This window comes from Berghia stephanieae, chromosome 3 (genome assembly GCF_034508935.2).
Source record: "Berghia stephanieae isolate SIO BIC M18660-M18661 chromosome 3, UCSD_Bste_1.3, whole genome shotgun sequence".
Lineage (NCBI taxonomy): Eukaryota > Metazoa > Mollusca > Gastropoda > Nudibranchia > Aeolidiidae > Berghia > Berghia stephanieae.
The window spans coordinates 70,177,863-70,195,352 of record NC_088362.1 but is presented as its reverse complement, the minus strand read 5'-3'; the positions used below and the strand labels follow the sequence as shown (position 1 = coordinate 70,195,352).

Sequence of the window (17,490 nt, the reverse complement as noted above, 5' to 3'; positions counted from 1 at the left end):
TTTTTTTTTCTTATCATTTTTAACACTTAAGTAAATGAAGATGGCATACAGTGCACAAGCCATTTAGAAGGATTAAGATTTAATTATCTGCAAAAGTAAGACATTGGAGGTTGATAGTTTAAGAAAAACAGAAGCAAAGCCCATTAAACTACCTGACACCATCACTACTGGCGCAGAATCACCACTGACACAGGGTCCCCATCATAAGTGAGACATTAAGATAGATCCTTATCTTACACGATTGGATCCACAAGGAAAAGAATACAGTCGAGAACGGATATATCAACATCATCAGGACCGCGGTAAATGTTGATATAAGCGTGATGTCAATACATCAGTCATTCCAAAAATGAAAGGGAAACAAATGAGAGCATGCCATAAAATAACAAGGGAAGTCAATCTTGATGGTTTGGTGACTTTTAAAAGGGCTGATTTTGAAACTTATGACGGTTCACTTCATTTTACTTTAATAGTCTAATATTTTGGTCCGTCTCTGAAGGCCAAGAATAATTTTATGGACCATTTCCTCTGCACTGGCAAGGACCTCAAATAAGGAAGCGCACTCATGACGTTGCTGTGAAAAACAGTGGTGGATCTTGATAGCTACTATAGTGGCATGGCCGAAAACTGGTCCCAATAAGTACCTTATCCTCATCTGAATCCACATCAATGGCGTTTTCCTGGGTGGGGTTCCTGACCACCTGTAGTGGGAAGGGAGGTACTTGCTGTGTCTTCTATCCCCATGTATCTGTTTTCCAATAGCTTTTTGTTTTTGTCTTGGAATGAGATTACTTAGTTTTGGACTGACACTGGCCGGAGTCCTTGGCTGGGAGGGACACAGTCGAATGTATAGTTATAGTTTCGGGAGGTGATATTTTTTTCCCCTTGTAAATCATCTCTCTGTTATGTACTGTTATTTTTAACATATGATTTGTAAACTTTTGAGTGCATTCCTCTTAGTGTGGGATCTTGTGCTTGGTGACTGGGTGAGACTTTTAGGTGATCTCAACCTAAGTACATTGAAAGTGTGCTATTGGAATCTACATCTGTTTCCTATTTGAACCATTCCCCTTTGTCTTACTTTTTCAAGTCCTTTTAATTGTACATCTAGAATGTTTTTACTATCCAATTTTGTTCCTTTTTGAGGTCATATCAACGCTGTTGGAACACTGTTGTCAAAATATTAAATATCTAGCTAACAAGTGACCAAGTAAAAGGACGACAAAAGTTCAATCAAGAATATAAGTTGACCAAAAGGCCAGTCCATCCATGTGTTTAGTATCAAACCATTTTAGAGTCTCACATAGACATTAAACTGTCAGAGGATCTATGCCAAATGGATACAATCAAATAGACGATATATAATTACATCTCTTATAAACATATTAATACATATTTAAGAGATGATTGACAAGAATTAAAATATCGTTTCTCAAAAAAAAAGAAAAAGAAACATCCATCAGTTTCCCCTCTAGAAGAAATTCTCTTCCTGTATCTAGTAGGCAAAAGTCCCATCAAGATAAGGGTACAAGATTCCTACAAAAAGTGATATCCTAAAATGTAAAATATAATGATAACCAAAAATAACGCACAGTGACTGATGATTTAAAGCAGAAAAGTGTATTTATTCCCCTTTTGGTAAAGAACACCAGTGTAGGCCAAGTCCTTGTTGTTTGAAAAAATGACCACTTACTATAAGGTAAGGCATGTCTCACCTGTGACCATTTTTTTATGCAAGGAAAAACGATAAATTGTTTGTTATAAATAGTTTAATCACAATCCGGCTACAATCACCAATGAGCATTATCACAATAAATGGATTGTTTCTATGTTCATAAACTTTATCAAATGGACATCAATACACTCAGTGCGAGTGAACTAAAATAATAATAATATTAATAAAAATAATAATAATAATTATATTAATAATAATAATAATAATAATAATAATAATAATAATAATAATAATAATAATAATAAAAATAATAATAATAATAATAATAATAATAATAATAATAACAATAATAATAATAAGAAGAAGAAGAAGAAGAAGAAGAAGAAGAAGTAGTAGAAGAAAAAGATGAAAAAGAATTGTTATCATTTGTATTGTAATGATCTAAATACTGAAAGAACTGCGGTCAAGACAAAGAATGTTTTGAGCATGATGCTGAAATGGAAATTCTTACAAGTTTGAAAATGTACAAGTACTTTAAAGAGTGTGTATGGGCATAATTGCAATCTAAGATTGTATAACATTTTCCTTGACAATCACGTGTTGATTGCTGTGTAAGCCATACACGTGCAGGATTGGCAATTTTCCAATAGATGGTCATATCTGAATTAACAAATGATATAAGTATAAGTTAACAAATTTTGATGGAACAGTAGGTCAAAGTTTGTATATTGCAGAACTGAATTTCACTCTAATATGGAATAAAAGTGCAATTAAAAGAGATGGATATAGAAAGAAAGAATGGAGAAAGGGGGAGAAGAAGAGGGAGGAAGGGAGGGGAAGAGAAGAAAACATGAATAGAGAAAGTGAAAAAGAGAAAGAAATATGTATGGCACATTCTTAATGGTGTGTACCAGACTCCTCTCTATTGAAGTCAGAACAGGGAAATCACTTAATAATAATAATAATACTAATAATAATAATAATAATAATAATACATGACCTTTTTAAAAATAGCGCCTTACCCCAGATCTTAACAAGGTCAAAGCGTTTAACAGTAAGGTAACATCAGTCACTCAAACATAAAGCATAAAACTAAGCAATAAAATTATACTTAAAAATTTGATTATCATCTGCATAAAATTGGTAATGTAGATTAAAAGAAGAAATTATTGATCCAAGAAGTTTTATGTAATAAAATAAACAAAAATAAAAATAAAATTATATTTATACAACGGCAATATTGTGTTCAATGGCGCTTTACAAGACATCGGTGAGATGAGAATTTTAAGAAAATTAAATGTTAAATTTTGAAATATTAAGGGAAATTTAATCTAAAAATTTTGTCTTCAGTCTAAACTTAAAGCACTCAATAGTAAGAGTGCCTCTGGTAAAGACTGAATGATACTAAGCTGTTAGAAGAAGCATCTTTTTGTTTACATTCCAAGATTTTTCTTCAACAGAGACGGCATACGAAATATTTAGCCCAAAACATGCTGTTTGTGGTATTTTGTTCTTTTTTGAAGCTGTTATGTTCATTTTTGTTTATTACTTGGTAAAGACTGAGAGAGATCTCCAGACTGATGGTGCTGCAAAGTAAAATGCACATTCCAAAAATTTTGTTTTGGACATTCTTCTTTCGTTGTGAGGAGGAGAGAGCCTGAGGTGGCCTTTACTCCAATATCAATGACATTAGGTATTGTGGTGCTAAGTCATGAATACATTAGAAAATTATACAAACCATCTGGAACTCAACTCTCCTCTAGACAGGTAACCAATGTAGCTGTTTCAAAACAGGGGTAATATTTTCTCTAATATTTGTCCCAGTTATGATTCTAGCAGCTTTGTTTTGAAGTTATTGAAATTTGTCAAAAGTGACTTCGGGAGTCCAAAAAGTAGAGAATTACAGTAATCAATTCTGATAGTTTCAAGTGCATGCACTACAAGTCTCGTACATTTTTCATCCATGAGGTTTCTACAAATACGTTTTATATAATAATAATTAACGACTTGGTATAATTTTAAAACATGATCATTCATCATAAGGTTTTCGTTCATGAAGAATCCTTGATTTCTCACAGTTTTTGAATTGTGGATAATAGTTGATCAGATGTTGATCTCACTGACAAGTACTTTGGTTTATTTCTTACGATAACAATTAGTTGTACATTGTAAAATGATTTGGCACCAATACTGATGGCACACCAAATTTCAGAGGATGATCAAGTGATCTGGCATTCTTAATTACAACTATCTGTCAACAATTAATTAAGTAAGATTCAAACCCTTTCAACATCAATCCCTTGATACCACAAATACATTCTAGCTGATTCAACAGAATGTTGTGGTCAATCATATCAAATACAGCTAATAAGTCTAACATACATAAAAAGTTCATCTTGTTTTTGTCAGCAGTTGAAAGCAAATTTTTCACTTTCCTTAACAGCGCCATTTTAGTGCTATGATTTTCACTGAGTTGACTGGAAAATCTCATATAGATCATATAATTTTTAATGTAAAGTAAATTGGTGAGGACTGCTTTTATAAAGATTGCATCCTTTATTTTATTTTATTTTTTTTTGAAACTGCACATCAGTTAACAAATTCATACTCAAGCTTAAAAAACGATTTCTAAATAATTCAGCCACTTATTTAAAAGAATTTCAAATTGATCTAATAAGATTAAAATAATATGAAGCTGAACATATGTGAGGCTGAAACAGTTAACACAAATATTTTAACATAAAAATTGGGGGGAAAAAATATTAAGGATATTTTTTCCAAAACCGTCATTCCTCAGTATCAATTTGTTTTATGTAAAAGTATTTGTATTGATAAAAAGGAAACCGGAAATGTAAACCATCTCAGTTAATTCTCATGGAAAGAAATCATAATTTCATCTTCCTCTTTTCTTGTTAGATAATGAAAACAACTAAAAAGCAAACGTGAAGAGGTAGTTCAAATTACCTCCTTGGTTTCTGTAATGTGGCTTTTTGCTGGCACATAAATAGCCTGACTGAAGTTCATTAACATCTCAATGACATGATGCAGGATCACACATACACACAACGGTAGCTGTTTTATTCCTGAAATAAATGCCATTTAAGATATAGTAAAGGAATTTAGACAATAATGATTTCATTAATATGAAATTAGGCAGCACTTTCTATTTTTTTAAATACAGAAATTGTTGTTAACATTTCTTAATAAGCTCAATTGAAATAATAAAATAAAATAACAAATAAAATAAAAATCCCATCCTGTAGTTGGATTGTCTTTTTAAGAGTTTTACAGCGCTTACGACAGTTTAAAATCATACAGTGCCAGCCCTCTGATTGTACTGACATCTGATCACATAATTTGATAAACAAGAGTCATGGCATTTTAGAAGTACAAAAGTTTAATTTTCTCTGAATTAAAAAAAATGAAGCCTGAAACAAACAACAGCGATCATTCTTACTTTACATAAAAAGCACATACCAAAATTATATTAAAATTCTCAATTGACTCTGACAGATAAATATATTGCTCTCAATAAACCAGTAAAATGATATGATCACTAAAGCTACGATCCACAAAAGTCAATAAACAATGGTATTAAAAATAGAATATTATTTGCGTTGTTTTTAAAATGAAAAAAAAATAGACAAACAAAACAAAACAAAACAAACTAAAGCAACATTTCAAAAAGTTATCAGAACTAGTTTGATGCAAAGAAATGTTCAAATGTGCCTACCGAAATCAGTGCTTGATGGTCCTCAAATATTTCCGGAAGATTATGTGGTCGAATGCGAAATGTCTTTCCTTTCACAAACGTTTCATAAGCTTGAAGCATCTATTCAATTCAAATTTTAAAAAAAACAGTGATGTCCCATTAGGTATTACACTGAAGTCATGAGCTAGATTGCACTTTATCACAGTTACATAAAAGTGCATTGTGTGTCAAAGATATAAGAATGAACAAGAAAATGAAATTAATATCATTTATGGTTTTTTTTTAAAACACAAAACAGAGGTGAGTTGTTCTTACTTTTTTTCTCAAGTAATTTTTAAAAAATTGCTTATAAGGCCAAAACAAAACGAAAGTGCTGATGCACAAAAAAATTAAGACAAAATTATCAGTTGCATTTCCCAATTTTTCAGTTTGAAATATTGAAATGTATATATATATATATATATATATAAAACGGCCGTTTTCAAAAAAACGCCAAATTCGAGTCTTCACATTTTTAAAAAGTCAAGTATTTCCAACATTCTCATTATTTTGTGTATGCTTTCTGTGATATGTATGCGACATAAAATTGTAATAACAGGGCTTAATGAGTTTCCATGGTCACTTATTCAAGTATTTGTGAATCACGATCCACATGTGACTCATTCCTGTTACGCTTATAAAATTATTTCACATTACATAAATTAACACATTTTTGGACACTTATTGAAAGAAAACATTGAAAAACAATGAACACAGAGCATTGATACTAATTCTGACAATAAAATGACATTTATTGTTTTACAAAAGGCATTCGGAAATCAGTTTTTTAAAACAAAGGATATTATTTGAGCAATCATCATCTCAAAAAAATTATAGGAAAATGACAAAAATAAAAATTGTTTACCATAGTCTAGGTATATAAGTGTTAAACCACCACAAATAATATTTCCTTTCAAGTCTTCATATTTATCATGAAAAAAAATGAAAAAGTCATTCTTAACAGGAATGAGTTTGTGTAACAGGAATGAGTGGACGTAACAGGAATGAGTTTTCTGTTACAGGAATGAGTAATTACAACATATTTATTCGAAAGGATTATAAATTCAATACGCATAGTGATTGAAACTCAGAAGGGGAACAAAATGGTTAGGGCGCTAATACATTGATTTGGGGCTTATATTAGTAGAGACCCACAAAAGAGCACCAATATTGTTTGTTAACTTAACTCTAGGTTGAATCAATTGACTCAAGATAACTCTTTTGTGGCAGTTCGGAATGTTTGGATAAACAGACAAAAGAGGCATTTTTAAAACACTAGAAAGAGCAAGAAGCTGCCACATATCCATGTATGATTTTGGTTTACTTAATGACATAACGTCCAGTTTGAACATCTCTTCCAGAGTATCTTTATCACTTATGTGAACATCGGGAATCTAATGGTCCAAGTTTGTGACAAAAAATCAACAACTGTCTGGATGTTGTCATTGAGTGAAGTAATGTTTGAATCTGACAAATTAAATAATGGTCCTTGCGTAAAGCCAGCTCTTGTATCAATCTTATTCGTATTTCGTCTGTTTCTGTGTCTTTGCCAAATGCATACACTGCACCACAGGCAGGCAGGCAATCCCCATCGGCCCTCAGCTTGACTGAAAATAACCGTTTCCCATCTAGGTATATCATTTGGAATGAAATGTGTAAACCTGTTGTCAATACCAATGCGAGTTTTGATTACACTTCTGCTGGCCCCAACTATTCCACAAACACTTAATGTTTGATTTTCACATTCATCAACCACTTCATCAAATGATTTGCATTCACTCAATCTTTGATAAAACCATTGTAATCGATTTCAGTCGGCATCACCTTAATGTCTATGTCATCTTGGTCATGTTCATCACTTGATTCACTGTTTAAGTCAACCGGTGCAACTTCAGGCATGACTCCATCATTACATTTGAAGACCTGTTGCTTCAAATCACTTTGTAGAAATGAATGAAATTTAATTGATGTGACCAACAACATTTTTGAACATTCTTGACTCCTTTTCTCCAAAGCGCTGAAGCAAGCATGTTAATGTTTTCACATTTTTTACATGCACATGTTTCTCTGTCCCTTTTCTTGGAGTAACAACCCAAAATGGCTTAAGTCGGTAGAATGAAGAAAATGACACATATGGGTTTCAAGAGATGTATCACTTGTACAAATGTGACATTGTATCACATAATTGTCTTCTTTATTTCTTGACTTTATTTCTTGTTATTGTGTTTCTCTTTCCTGGAGCTAATTTAGAAGTGTCACCTTTCAGGAAAAGATCTGTAAATTTTGGAGGCATTTGACGTCGTTTCCGAAATTTTCCAAGAGTTTATATTTTTGAGAGTCATACCAGCTGCCAAATATTTCACGGATTTGTACATATGCCTTCTGTTCCTCAAATGTTTGATGTCTTATAGGAGTGCAAAATGATATTGTAATGTTCTTTTCACTGAATTTTTGCCACCTTTCTTGTTTTTTTTCTGCTATCTTTCAAAAGTTTTCTAGTTTTTGATCGGGGTGTCAACGGAAGTCTGTGTTTTTTTAATGACCTGTCCAAGCGCTTTTTGTACTTTTTGGATTTCTTTTTCGAATGAGAAAGAGAGGAGAACAGCCTGTTTTAGTAGCTTGATATCTTTGACGAGAGACATACTGGAGTGGAGATTTTGAGTGTGAGGATGGAGTGTAACTCAGATCAAGATTTTGGTGTTTCCGGTTTGTGTGTGTGTGTGATAATTTTTTATCCAATTCTTTCTGTTTGCGTTGTTCTCTTGGTGTCTTATCTTTTATGGACTTTTTCTTTCCACTCGATTTGTCGCTCTGGTATTTGTCTTGTTCTTTTTTTAAGACAAACAGCACGTGGAATAGGAATTCCATCTCGTCTTTGACTGTAAAGTCGTTGCTCTCGGCTGACGTCATGGCTTTTTTGGCCTTTATGAAGAAAACAAAATAAAACAATCGTTACAACAAAGCTATGACCCTTGAAAATGAACAATAATATCAAGTTCCATTTCGCCACCCTCATTCCTGTTACAAAACAAGGTGTAACAAGAATTAAAGTCAAGAAACAAAGAAGACTATTATGTGATACAATGTCACATTTGTACAAGCGATACCGGGACGTTAAAATCAGAGTAATCATCTAAAATGTATCTGAGCCTAACAGGCAACAAACTATGTTTGGACATTAGGCATTTGGTATTGGCAAGGTAACTTTACACTAAAAATAGTCTTTCAGCAATGGAAGAAATGAATATGTATACAATAAAAATTGTTTTTAATGGTAACCATGTGGAGGCGCCGTGGCCGAGGGGTTACCGAAAGGGACTCCCGACTTGGAGGTAACAGTTCGAAAATCTCCACACCATAGAGTGGTTTCCTTAATCAAGGAAAATAATTCTGGTTGCTTCACTTTGCTTCACGCAGGTGTATATTATGGTACCAGTGCTGCTGGGGAATGTAATTTGCTATAGACTAACGTCGTATTCATAAGTGAAATGTCTGTTTCATGATACAGAAACAGGCATAAGCTCCGATTCTATGGGCCATTATGCTCCAAAGGACTTAGTTACAATAAAACGTGTGTTTCATTTTATGAAAGTTCACATTCCTCATTCCTGTTACTCATTCCTGTTATGTTTTCCTCATTCCTGTTACATCCCTCATTCCTGTTACAAAACAAGGTGTAACAGGAATGAGTGTAACAGGGATGAGTTTATCTCGCTTCGATTCATACTATCCCTAAAATATGCTTTACTCCAACATCAAAGCATGACTATTATTTAGAGCCTTAAAAAGCTATATACTGATACCTTTTATTTGTGATTCAATTTCTAATTTAAATAACCCTGGTAACAGGAATGAGGGTCATGGTCTTATGTTGAACACTACTCACCATTCTTGAAGTGGTTTTGATCTGGAAATCACACTGGATGAAAAAACCATGTGTTTGTAGTTTTGGCCATGATGGAAAAGAGGTATCTACGGCGATAAAACATTGTTAGTTGCACTTCTATTGTTTAGAGGATTTTAATTGGTTAATTTTCACTGCCGTTACAGGAATGAGTAACCACCTTGGGGACAAACTTTAGTAATATAAAAAATTTAAAAGACTGATTTATCCAGTCTCAGAGATGGAGAGAGAAGCACCCAGAATACAACATGAATGACCCAATCAAGGTGCTCGACAGAAAGGAACAGGTCATCATCTTCAGACTGAGAACTGGACACAACCAGTTAAAGGAACATATGTGGAGGATGTCCAGAGCAGGTGCCTCTGGACAATGTGACTGCGGACTTGAAAATGAAAATGGACATCATGTCCTAATGGAATGTCCAAGGTACAACCAGTTGAGAAGGAACTTCTGGCCTGACCCAACCCCATACTCAAAGAAGCTGTACGGCAGTGAGGACGACCTCAGGACCACTGTTGGCTTCATTCACCAGACCGGACTGACCATGTGACGTGACGGGAACGAAGAAGAAGAAGAAGAAAAGACTGATTGCTACAAACTTTTATGAGGATGTTAGAAGATGGCAATTTGCATCAGCTGAATTCATATGTGTATACAACAAGACACTCCATTTTGTTAAGAATTCGACTTCTAGCCATCATGCAAAAAAAAGGACAGGGTATTTTCCTCTACCCCCGTCAATACAATATGCCATAACTATCCTGAATCTCTCTCGATTTTTGTTTTTTATGTTTCATACAAGTTAGTAATGTGTAGTGAGAGTGTGTAAGCAAGTATTTGCTAACAATATATGCATCAAATATGTCAAAGAGCCAATTATCGTCACAGGACAGGGATTTGGCAGTTTTTTGAAAAAGGCCGATATATATATATATATATATATATATATATATATATATATATATATATATATATATATATATATATATATATATATATATATATATAGATATATATATATATATATAAACAAGGAAAATGTGAAGTTTGTACAAAGAAAACAGAGAACTGCATAAATTTCAAATATTAAGATTGTTAAGAATGCGAGAAAGTGAGTAATGTGAAGACAAGGAACGCGATCCACACTGCATATATATTGGTTGGGCAAAATTTTTTATTGTGCATGATTTTAAAGTAAATTAAAGAGCAAACTTACAGTAACAATCTATTTTAAGGTAAGCATGTATCCAATTTGGTCAACTCACTGACTTGCTATCACTCATGAATAAATTAAAATATGTGTGACTAACTTGATATGCACATCGTCGTTTTGGCATTCTACCAACAGCAGTTCCCAAGCCTGGTATCAGGACACTTTTGATCTTGTCATTGTTTGGCACAGAATTGTGTCTCCTCACTGAAAATTTTGAAACACAAACAGACAATACTTGACTAAAACAAACATAAATGAATACATAAAACTGAAACTTTATAAGTTTTCACAATATTACCATGCTCAATACACTTAACAAATATTTGTTCCCCTCATTCAGGTCAAATGTAATGGACATTTGGTAAATGGTAAATGTATCTAGTGGCAAAGAAAGGACATTTTTCATTCATATACATGAATTATATTCATGGCTATAACCCCCAAAAAATTTACCATTTTCTGTATTTAATGGCTTTACCACTGTTTTCACTCATTGTTCTCCACTAAGTAAAGCAGGAGCAAACGTTTTCAATCTAGTGTCATGAATATGTATGAGGCAAAAACATATTCATTTATTGAGAAGGCTTTATGATCTGAACTAACATCAAGACGATATGTAACAAACCAGCCAAGATGACAGCCCTGAAGGCCAGATATGCATTTGGTGTATTCGTAACATTCAGAGGAACTCTCATAGTTGGAGCTGAAATCAAGTACTTAATTGGCAATCCGCCATTGAAAGCTGACAAATCTTCGGATTTCCACATCTCCTCACTCTCGTATGCTGGAATGATTACTGCTTGTCCCTGAAAATAAACAAATGAAAAATGTTGTCAGGATTCCGGGATTCTTTAAATTTCGTCATTCTCTGACATCAAAAAGGCACACCATTATAGTTTTTACTTTGTAACCTAGAGATGACCGGCTCAAATCCACCTATCACATTGTGTGGCATCAAGAGAGTAACCTGACCCTAGCTAATCTAGCACTGTCTTTACAACCAAACAAGATTGTTCTTATCGTAGAAATGGAAGCATTCATCATGCCCTCCCCCCCCCCCTTCCCCTCCATTTATAAAATGTCAAATTAGAGTCAAACATTTAAGCTGTGTTTTAGCATACTTGGAATTGTTGGGGAATTTTGAGCATCTAAATTGTATCAAAATTCATCCATACACTAAAAGTTTAAGGTCTTTAAAAACATACCATGCAACTCATTTTTCATATGTCATTCATTTACAAAACTCATCATTTCTAGAAACTGACTTAATTTTCAAAAATTGTAGAAGTTGTTCATGCTTATAACCAATAGATATAAGAACATTGTCAGAGGTACATACAGTATTTTAATTAACAAATGAGCCAAATGCTGAAACAAATTCTTTTGCCTGTCGAAATTTTAAAAAAAAGTGTAATGTCCTCTCCAATGTTAAGTGCTGCTCTTCGCTCACGACCCCTCATAATGCACTTTTGAGAACATATAGTGGATATTACTCACTTACTTACTTTGGCCAAGATGAGTCATTTAAATCGATCGACATTTGAAAATCAAGTTTTCTGGCCAAATTTTTAAATACATGTCTTTCCAGAGTATGGCAGTTTACTGGTTAATAACAGTGATGATCATAATTACCACTAAAAGTTCCCCATCATAATCAGAAACAAGTAGGTCCTGCAAACGGTTTTGCCTGAAAGAGAAGAAAAATAAATAAAATTTTATTTTAACGGAGGAATGCATGCTAATTGGGAGTTGTTCTTATTTATATATTCACCTTCATGACTGCTCTAATTAACTTATTATACATTCAGACTCTGATACAAATAAGTCACTCAGCAGGAATGGGTGTGGCTTTTCGTTATATCTGAAGCCTCATTAAATGAAAGTTGCCATTTTGATGTTGAAGAGCATCATTTCAAAAAAACAAAAAAAATCAACAACAAAAAAACAAAAAAACTAAAACCAAAATAAAATATGAGAATTTTTCTTTTCCTAATTTAATCTAATGTATTACTGGATTTGAGCTATTTAAAATCTGTGGAGAACTGAATATAGCTACTGACAATGTGTATGATAACTTCAACATTTATGGCCACAGCACATGAAATTCAGCTATTTAAATCTCTAAAGTCATAAACATCAGCTATGTTTATATTGTTTATAAATGCACATCTCTTTCCTTTTCTCCTCAATAATTCAGACATAAAATTTACCAAAAATTTCATTTATGATGGTCAAGATGCAAGCCATAATAAAAAATTAATCTCTTTTTGAAAATTTAAAGCCGTGCTAATAAAATAAGAATTAAACTTTCAATACTAAATGAGGGTAAGGGAGGTTGGGGGGGGGGGGGGTTGGGGAAGAAGGGGGAAACAGAAGGAAAAGTCTAACAGGAACACATTTCCACACGGAAAAATTAAATAGAATGGGAAAAAAAAATAACAACAAAATCCTTGATAAATAATACAGCAATTTCTAACTCCAAACACAGGAGACTGTCGTGAACGGATTTCTCAATCTGGTTCACGATAGGTAAGATATATGAAAAAGTAAAGAAATAGTCTCCACTGAAGTGGGGGTTCTCCATATATGTAGAGGACATATATGGGCGGTTAAAAAATGCCATGCATCAAGGCATCACACGAATTGTCTAGGTATGTTCGTCCAGTAATAAAAACATAATAAAAACAGAGTCAACACTTGAATAATTTCAATCAACAATCCATTATGAATATTGTAGTATTAAGAGCTCCAAAAAGGAGAGAAGATCGTTTTTCTACCCATAGTGATGTCACAAACTCAGAGGAAGAATAACACACAACAGTAATTGTAAATCACAAGGGCACTCAAACATGAAAACAATTCACAACGGCAACTTAATAGCCAAACAACAACAAGCATTGAAACACAACAATAAATACTCTCCCACAAGACTGTCAAATCAATAGATTCTCCCATTAATTTTTTTTTAACTGCAGACCTTTCTGTCTTTACCAAGAGAGTAATAACAACAATGTGACTAGAAGCATATACTTGTTGCTGTTATGCAGTTGTCACCAAATAAAATGATAAGACATGACACTAGGTAGGAGTAAAAACGTCAAGGGTTACTACTTACATTTGTATTCCAAAATGTTTTGTGTAAACATAATCAATGCCACCATCCATAAAGCCAAAGCTGTTGGCCGGAGACACCTGAAAAGAAAAAAAAAAGATAAATAAACAAATAAATAAATAAATAGAAGGAGTAAGTTTTGTTATAAATAAAACCATCAAAACATTTTTAAATGGATTCCCGCCTGAACTGAAAACCAGTCTGGGCTAGACACATATCAACTGTTATGGCATGGTAAAGGAATCAAGAAAGAGATGAACGCATTGCAGTAGATCAAGACATGAGGGCAAATGCATACCATAACTTTGGGTGATATTTCGGTCAACATGTGGAATAGAGCAGAACTAAGAATATCTCAAGTAAGGTTTATGCTGGTTAACACCTAAACATAGTTATGAGAACTCTGATCATTTATGGTAAATGTTAGTGAGAAGAAATTATAATTATCTTCAGTACACCAAAATAGTCTTTCGCCTAAAAAGACAGAAACAAAAATTAAAGTTTTACTTTTGTAATTATAAAGATAATGAAATTCTGAAAACATTTTGAATTACCTATAACTCGGAATTTTATTTTTAAAAAGGAAATATTCATATCATTGCTAAATATAATAGCCAATAGGAATTAAAGAATGATGTAAGAGGACATTGCTTTGATATTTTGACACTGAAAATAAATGGAAACAGTTTAGTCGTCCATTTCTAAATTGTCCAATTTTTAAAAGCCTGAGTATCTCAGAGTGGTTTTATAGTATAGATTATAGGATTTTCCATACTTCACAACATATCTAATTTTCCTGCTTTTTACCCTTTTAGCACAATTCAAGGGCATTTGGGACCTAATTCCCCCTACTGATACTGATAGTCATGAATTTAAAATTGAATTTTGCAAGGTTTGTAAATATTACATTGATATCTAGAACAAAGATCGTAAGTTAACATACGTGATCTTTTTTATCTAAATGGTCATAAATAAATAGGGTGATGAATTAAAAATCTAAGCTCAAAGCAGATGAATTAATCATCACATTGTTAAGGTATGTGGGTGACAGAGATAGATAGAGCACCTGCGGTGACATTGCCATGCCCTGGTATATATGAAAGAATGTTCTTGAAGATTCAGGGACCACCTGAGCAATCACTGAAATGTGTGATCAAATATATCAATTGATTGTGATTGGTCAAAATAATGACCGTCTTGGCAGACTTCAAATAGACTTAATAGAAAAAACATGAGTCTTTTAAGACCAGGTATTCTTTTCGATGATCAAAACTGGGATAAACTCAGCTCTATAGTAGGCGCTTTGGCTCTGAATGACTAGTTTTTCTATATCTACAGATGAGGATGATAACTTGGCTACTTGACACCAATAACTTTTTGATACTCACAATGGCATCAGCTGATGGAGCATCCCTAAATATGTCACCTTTTGAAATCTGCATAATAACAAATAGAAAAATAAAAATATATGTTTAAAAAAATCACTTTAAGACTTTATGTATAAAATTTCTACTTTTTACATTAAAAAAAAAAGGGCTTTTATATAGCGCAATATCCAATAAACGTGCTCAAAGGACTTTACAAGGGGTCCCTGGACAACAGCAACACTTAAACGTAGGACAGGATATGATGCCTGATAGGAGATATTACAATGCTGTTAATGACCAGGTACTTATTTTACACCCGAGTACGGTGAGAGAATGTGAGTCTCGAACCCATGACCTTCTGATCTGAAAGCTAGTGTCATATCACTAGACCACATAGCAGCATTACAATGCAAACATTGCTACTTGAATCTCGAAGAAATAATGACAATAATAATAATAATAATAATAATAATAATAATAATTATTATTATTATTATTATTATTATTATCATTATTATAATAATAATAATAACAATAATAATAACAATAACAATAATAATAATAATAATAATAATAATAATAATAATAATAATAATAATAATAATAATAATAATAATATAAATAAGGAAATAACATCTTTTGTTTATTTTGTTTATTTTTTTTATTGTAGTTTTTTTTTTAATAGTTTATTTGTAATATTTAAAAAAGTGTCGGCTAAATAAGCATCTAAGCTGGAGTGAATTGTTAAACATTTTGCTCATTGCCAGCAAAAAAAACACTATGACTTTGAAGCAAACCTTAAATGTATCCGGGTAATCAGCAAAAATATCCTCCCATGCCTCTACCAATTCACGATTGATATCACGCAGATAGTAAACCACATCACTATCACCGACCTTCTCTGATTCAGTAGCTGGTGAATCTGCCATCTGAGTAAAGGAAGAAAAAAATCAAACGACAAAAGATAAACAAGAAAATCAAATCAAATCACAGAATCTTCTTGGGAACAAAACATCATCCATTTAACAATGACTTCCTTGTATTTGTATTAAACATGATACTATTGAGAGAGATGAAGCAGTATGTTGTTGAGAAAGCTTGCTCGTTGGTTTTCCCTTGTATGCCCTAATAGCGTCCTAAGTGCACAAATAGCTTTTACATCTAAAACTAATAGAAAATAAATTGTTTTTAAATGCGTACTTTGCTTACAAAACAGATTCCAAGTGGCATAGCTACATTGACACCTGTCAATCAAATGATGCGTGTTGATTTTTAAAAAACACACACAATACAAACAAATAAAAAAAAAAAAAATATCCCTTCCCTCCACCCCAAGCCCAAAGACAATAGATGAAACTGGGATCTGATTATTACGTGGAATGAAAACAAGAAACATGAATTAATCAAGTGTGTATAAGAATTATAATAATGATAGACAATTAATAAATGAGAAAAAAAATATTCGAAAGTAATCTGTAATGTACTGATTAAATTGCTTCACACAACGAAACAAATCTGGCCAATCTCCAATGTCAATGTTAACATTAAAAAAAAGTAGCCGCCCCCTCGCAGGGACATCAACCCGCGAATAGTGCCAAATTTTGAGTTGTAAAATCATCATGAATTAAACAAGTGTGTATAAGAAATATAATAATGAGAGACAAATAATAATTGCAAAAAAGAAAATATTCGAAAGTAGTCCGTAATGTACCAACTAAATTGCTTCACACAACGAAACAAATCTGGCCAATCTCCAATGTAAACATAAAAAAAGTCGCGAATAGTGCCAAATTTTGAGTATCTAGTAAAATCATCATAATGTTGGAACCGTTTCGTTTATCTAAAAGTAATGTATCGTATTAAATGCGTTTTAAAAGAATTATATCTGTCTATCTATGTAAAAAAAAAAAAATAGATCTAGCTATCTATTGATTTTGACTCCAGTGCCATAGTCTGTACTACAACTACAAGATACCTACTAATATTCTCATTCATGTCATGTTAGGTCTACTCACTCTTGTAATTGTAAGTTAGTCGTTATACTGGCGTGACCGCTTTTGTTTTATGGCCTTAAATGATCGAAGTGATGCGTAAATTATGTTTACATATCTAATTATCTATAAATACACGTACGATAACAATCGGGACGTCTTCCAGACTTCCTTGTTTACGACGAAATCCACTTTTACTTTCACTTTCATAAATCATGAAGGCATTGTGTCGTTAACTCGAATACTCATCGTATTTTAAACTTATTTATCCCTGTATCTCTTTTGAATGAGAACCCGACAGTGGGAAGTGAAGACTATTTGTACAGTATGGTGAAAATGTACTACTTGAATTTGAATGTGAATGTAAAGTTGGCAGTGATAGTCTTGCTGTTATAAGTCATTATAAGGCCTACTTTACTTCATGGAAACGTTTTTACTACAAAAATACAAACAACAACAGCAACAACAACAACAAC

General features: G+C 32.8%; 1 protein-coding gene across 2 annotated transcripts; it reads right to left on the bottom strand.

Annotated features, from left to right (window-relative positions):
• Nucleotides 1-3,210: 3,210 nt before the first annotated feature.
• LOC144968338 (uncharacterized protein aq_987-like) lies at nt 3,211-17,210 on the bottom strand. Of its 2 annotated transcripts, none has more exons than XM_078906610.1 (9): nt 17,039-17,204; nt 15,821-15,952; nt 15,045-15,092; nt 13,660-13,736; nt 12,177-12,231; nt 11,170-11,350; nt 10,642-10,748; nt 5,409-5,507; nt 3,211-4,758 (listed from the first exon to the last, which is right to left on the bottom strand). In XM_078906610.1, exons 2-9 carry the CDS (start codon nt 15,950-15,952, stop codon nt 4,753-4,755), a joined length of 705 nt encoding a protein of 234 aa, XP_078762736.1. In that variant the 5' UTR covers nt 17,039-17,204; the 3' UTR covers nt 3,211-4,752. The 2 variants fall into 2 exon arrangements, with proteins under 2 accessions (XP_078762736.1, XP_078762737.1); XM_078906611.1 differs by having other exon boundaries at nt 4,231-4,758; nt 17,157-17,210.
• Nucleotides 17,211-17,490: the final 280 nt, after the last annotated feature.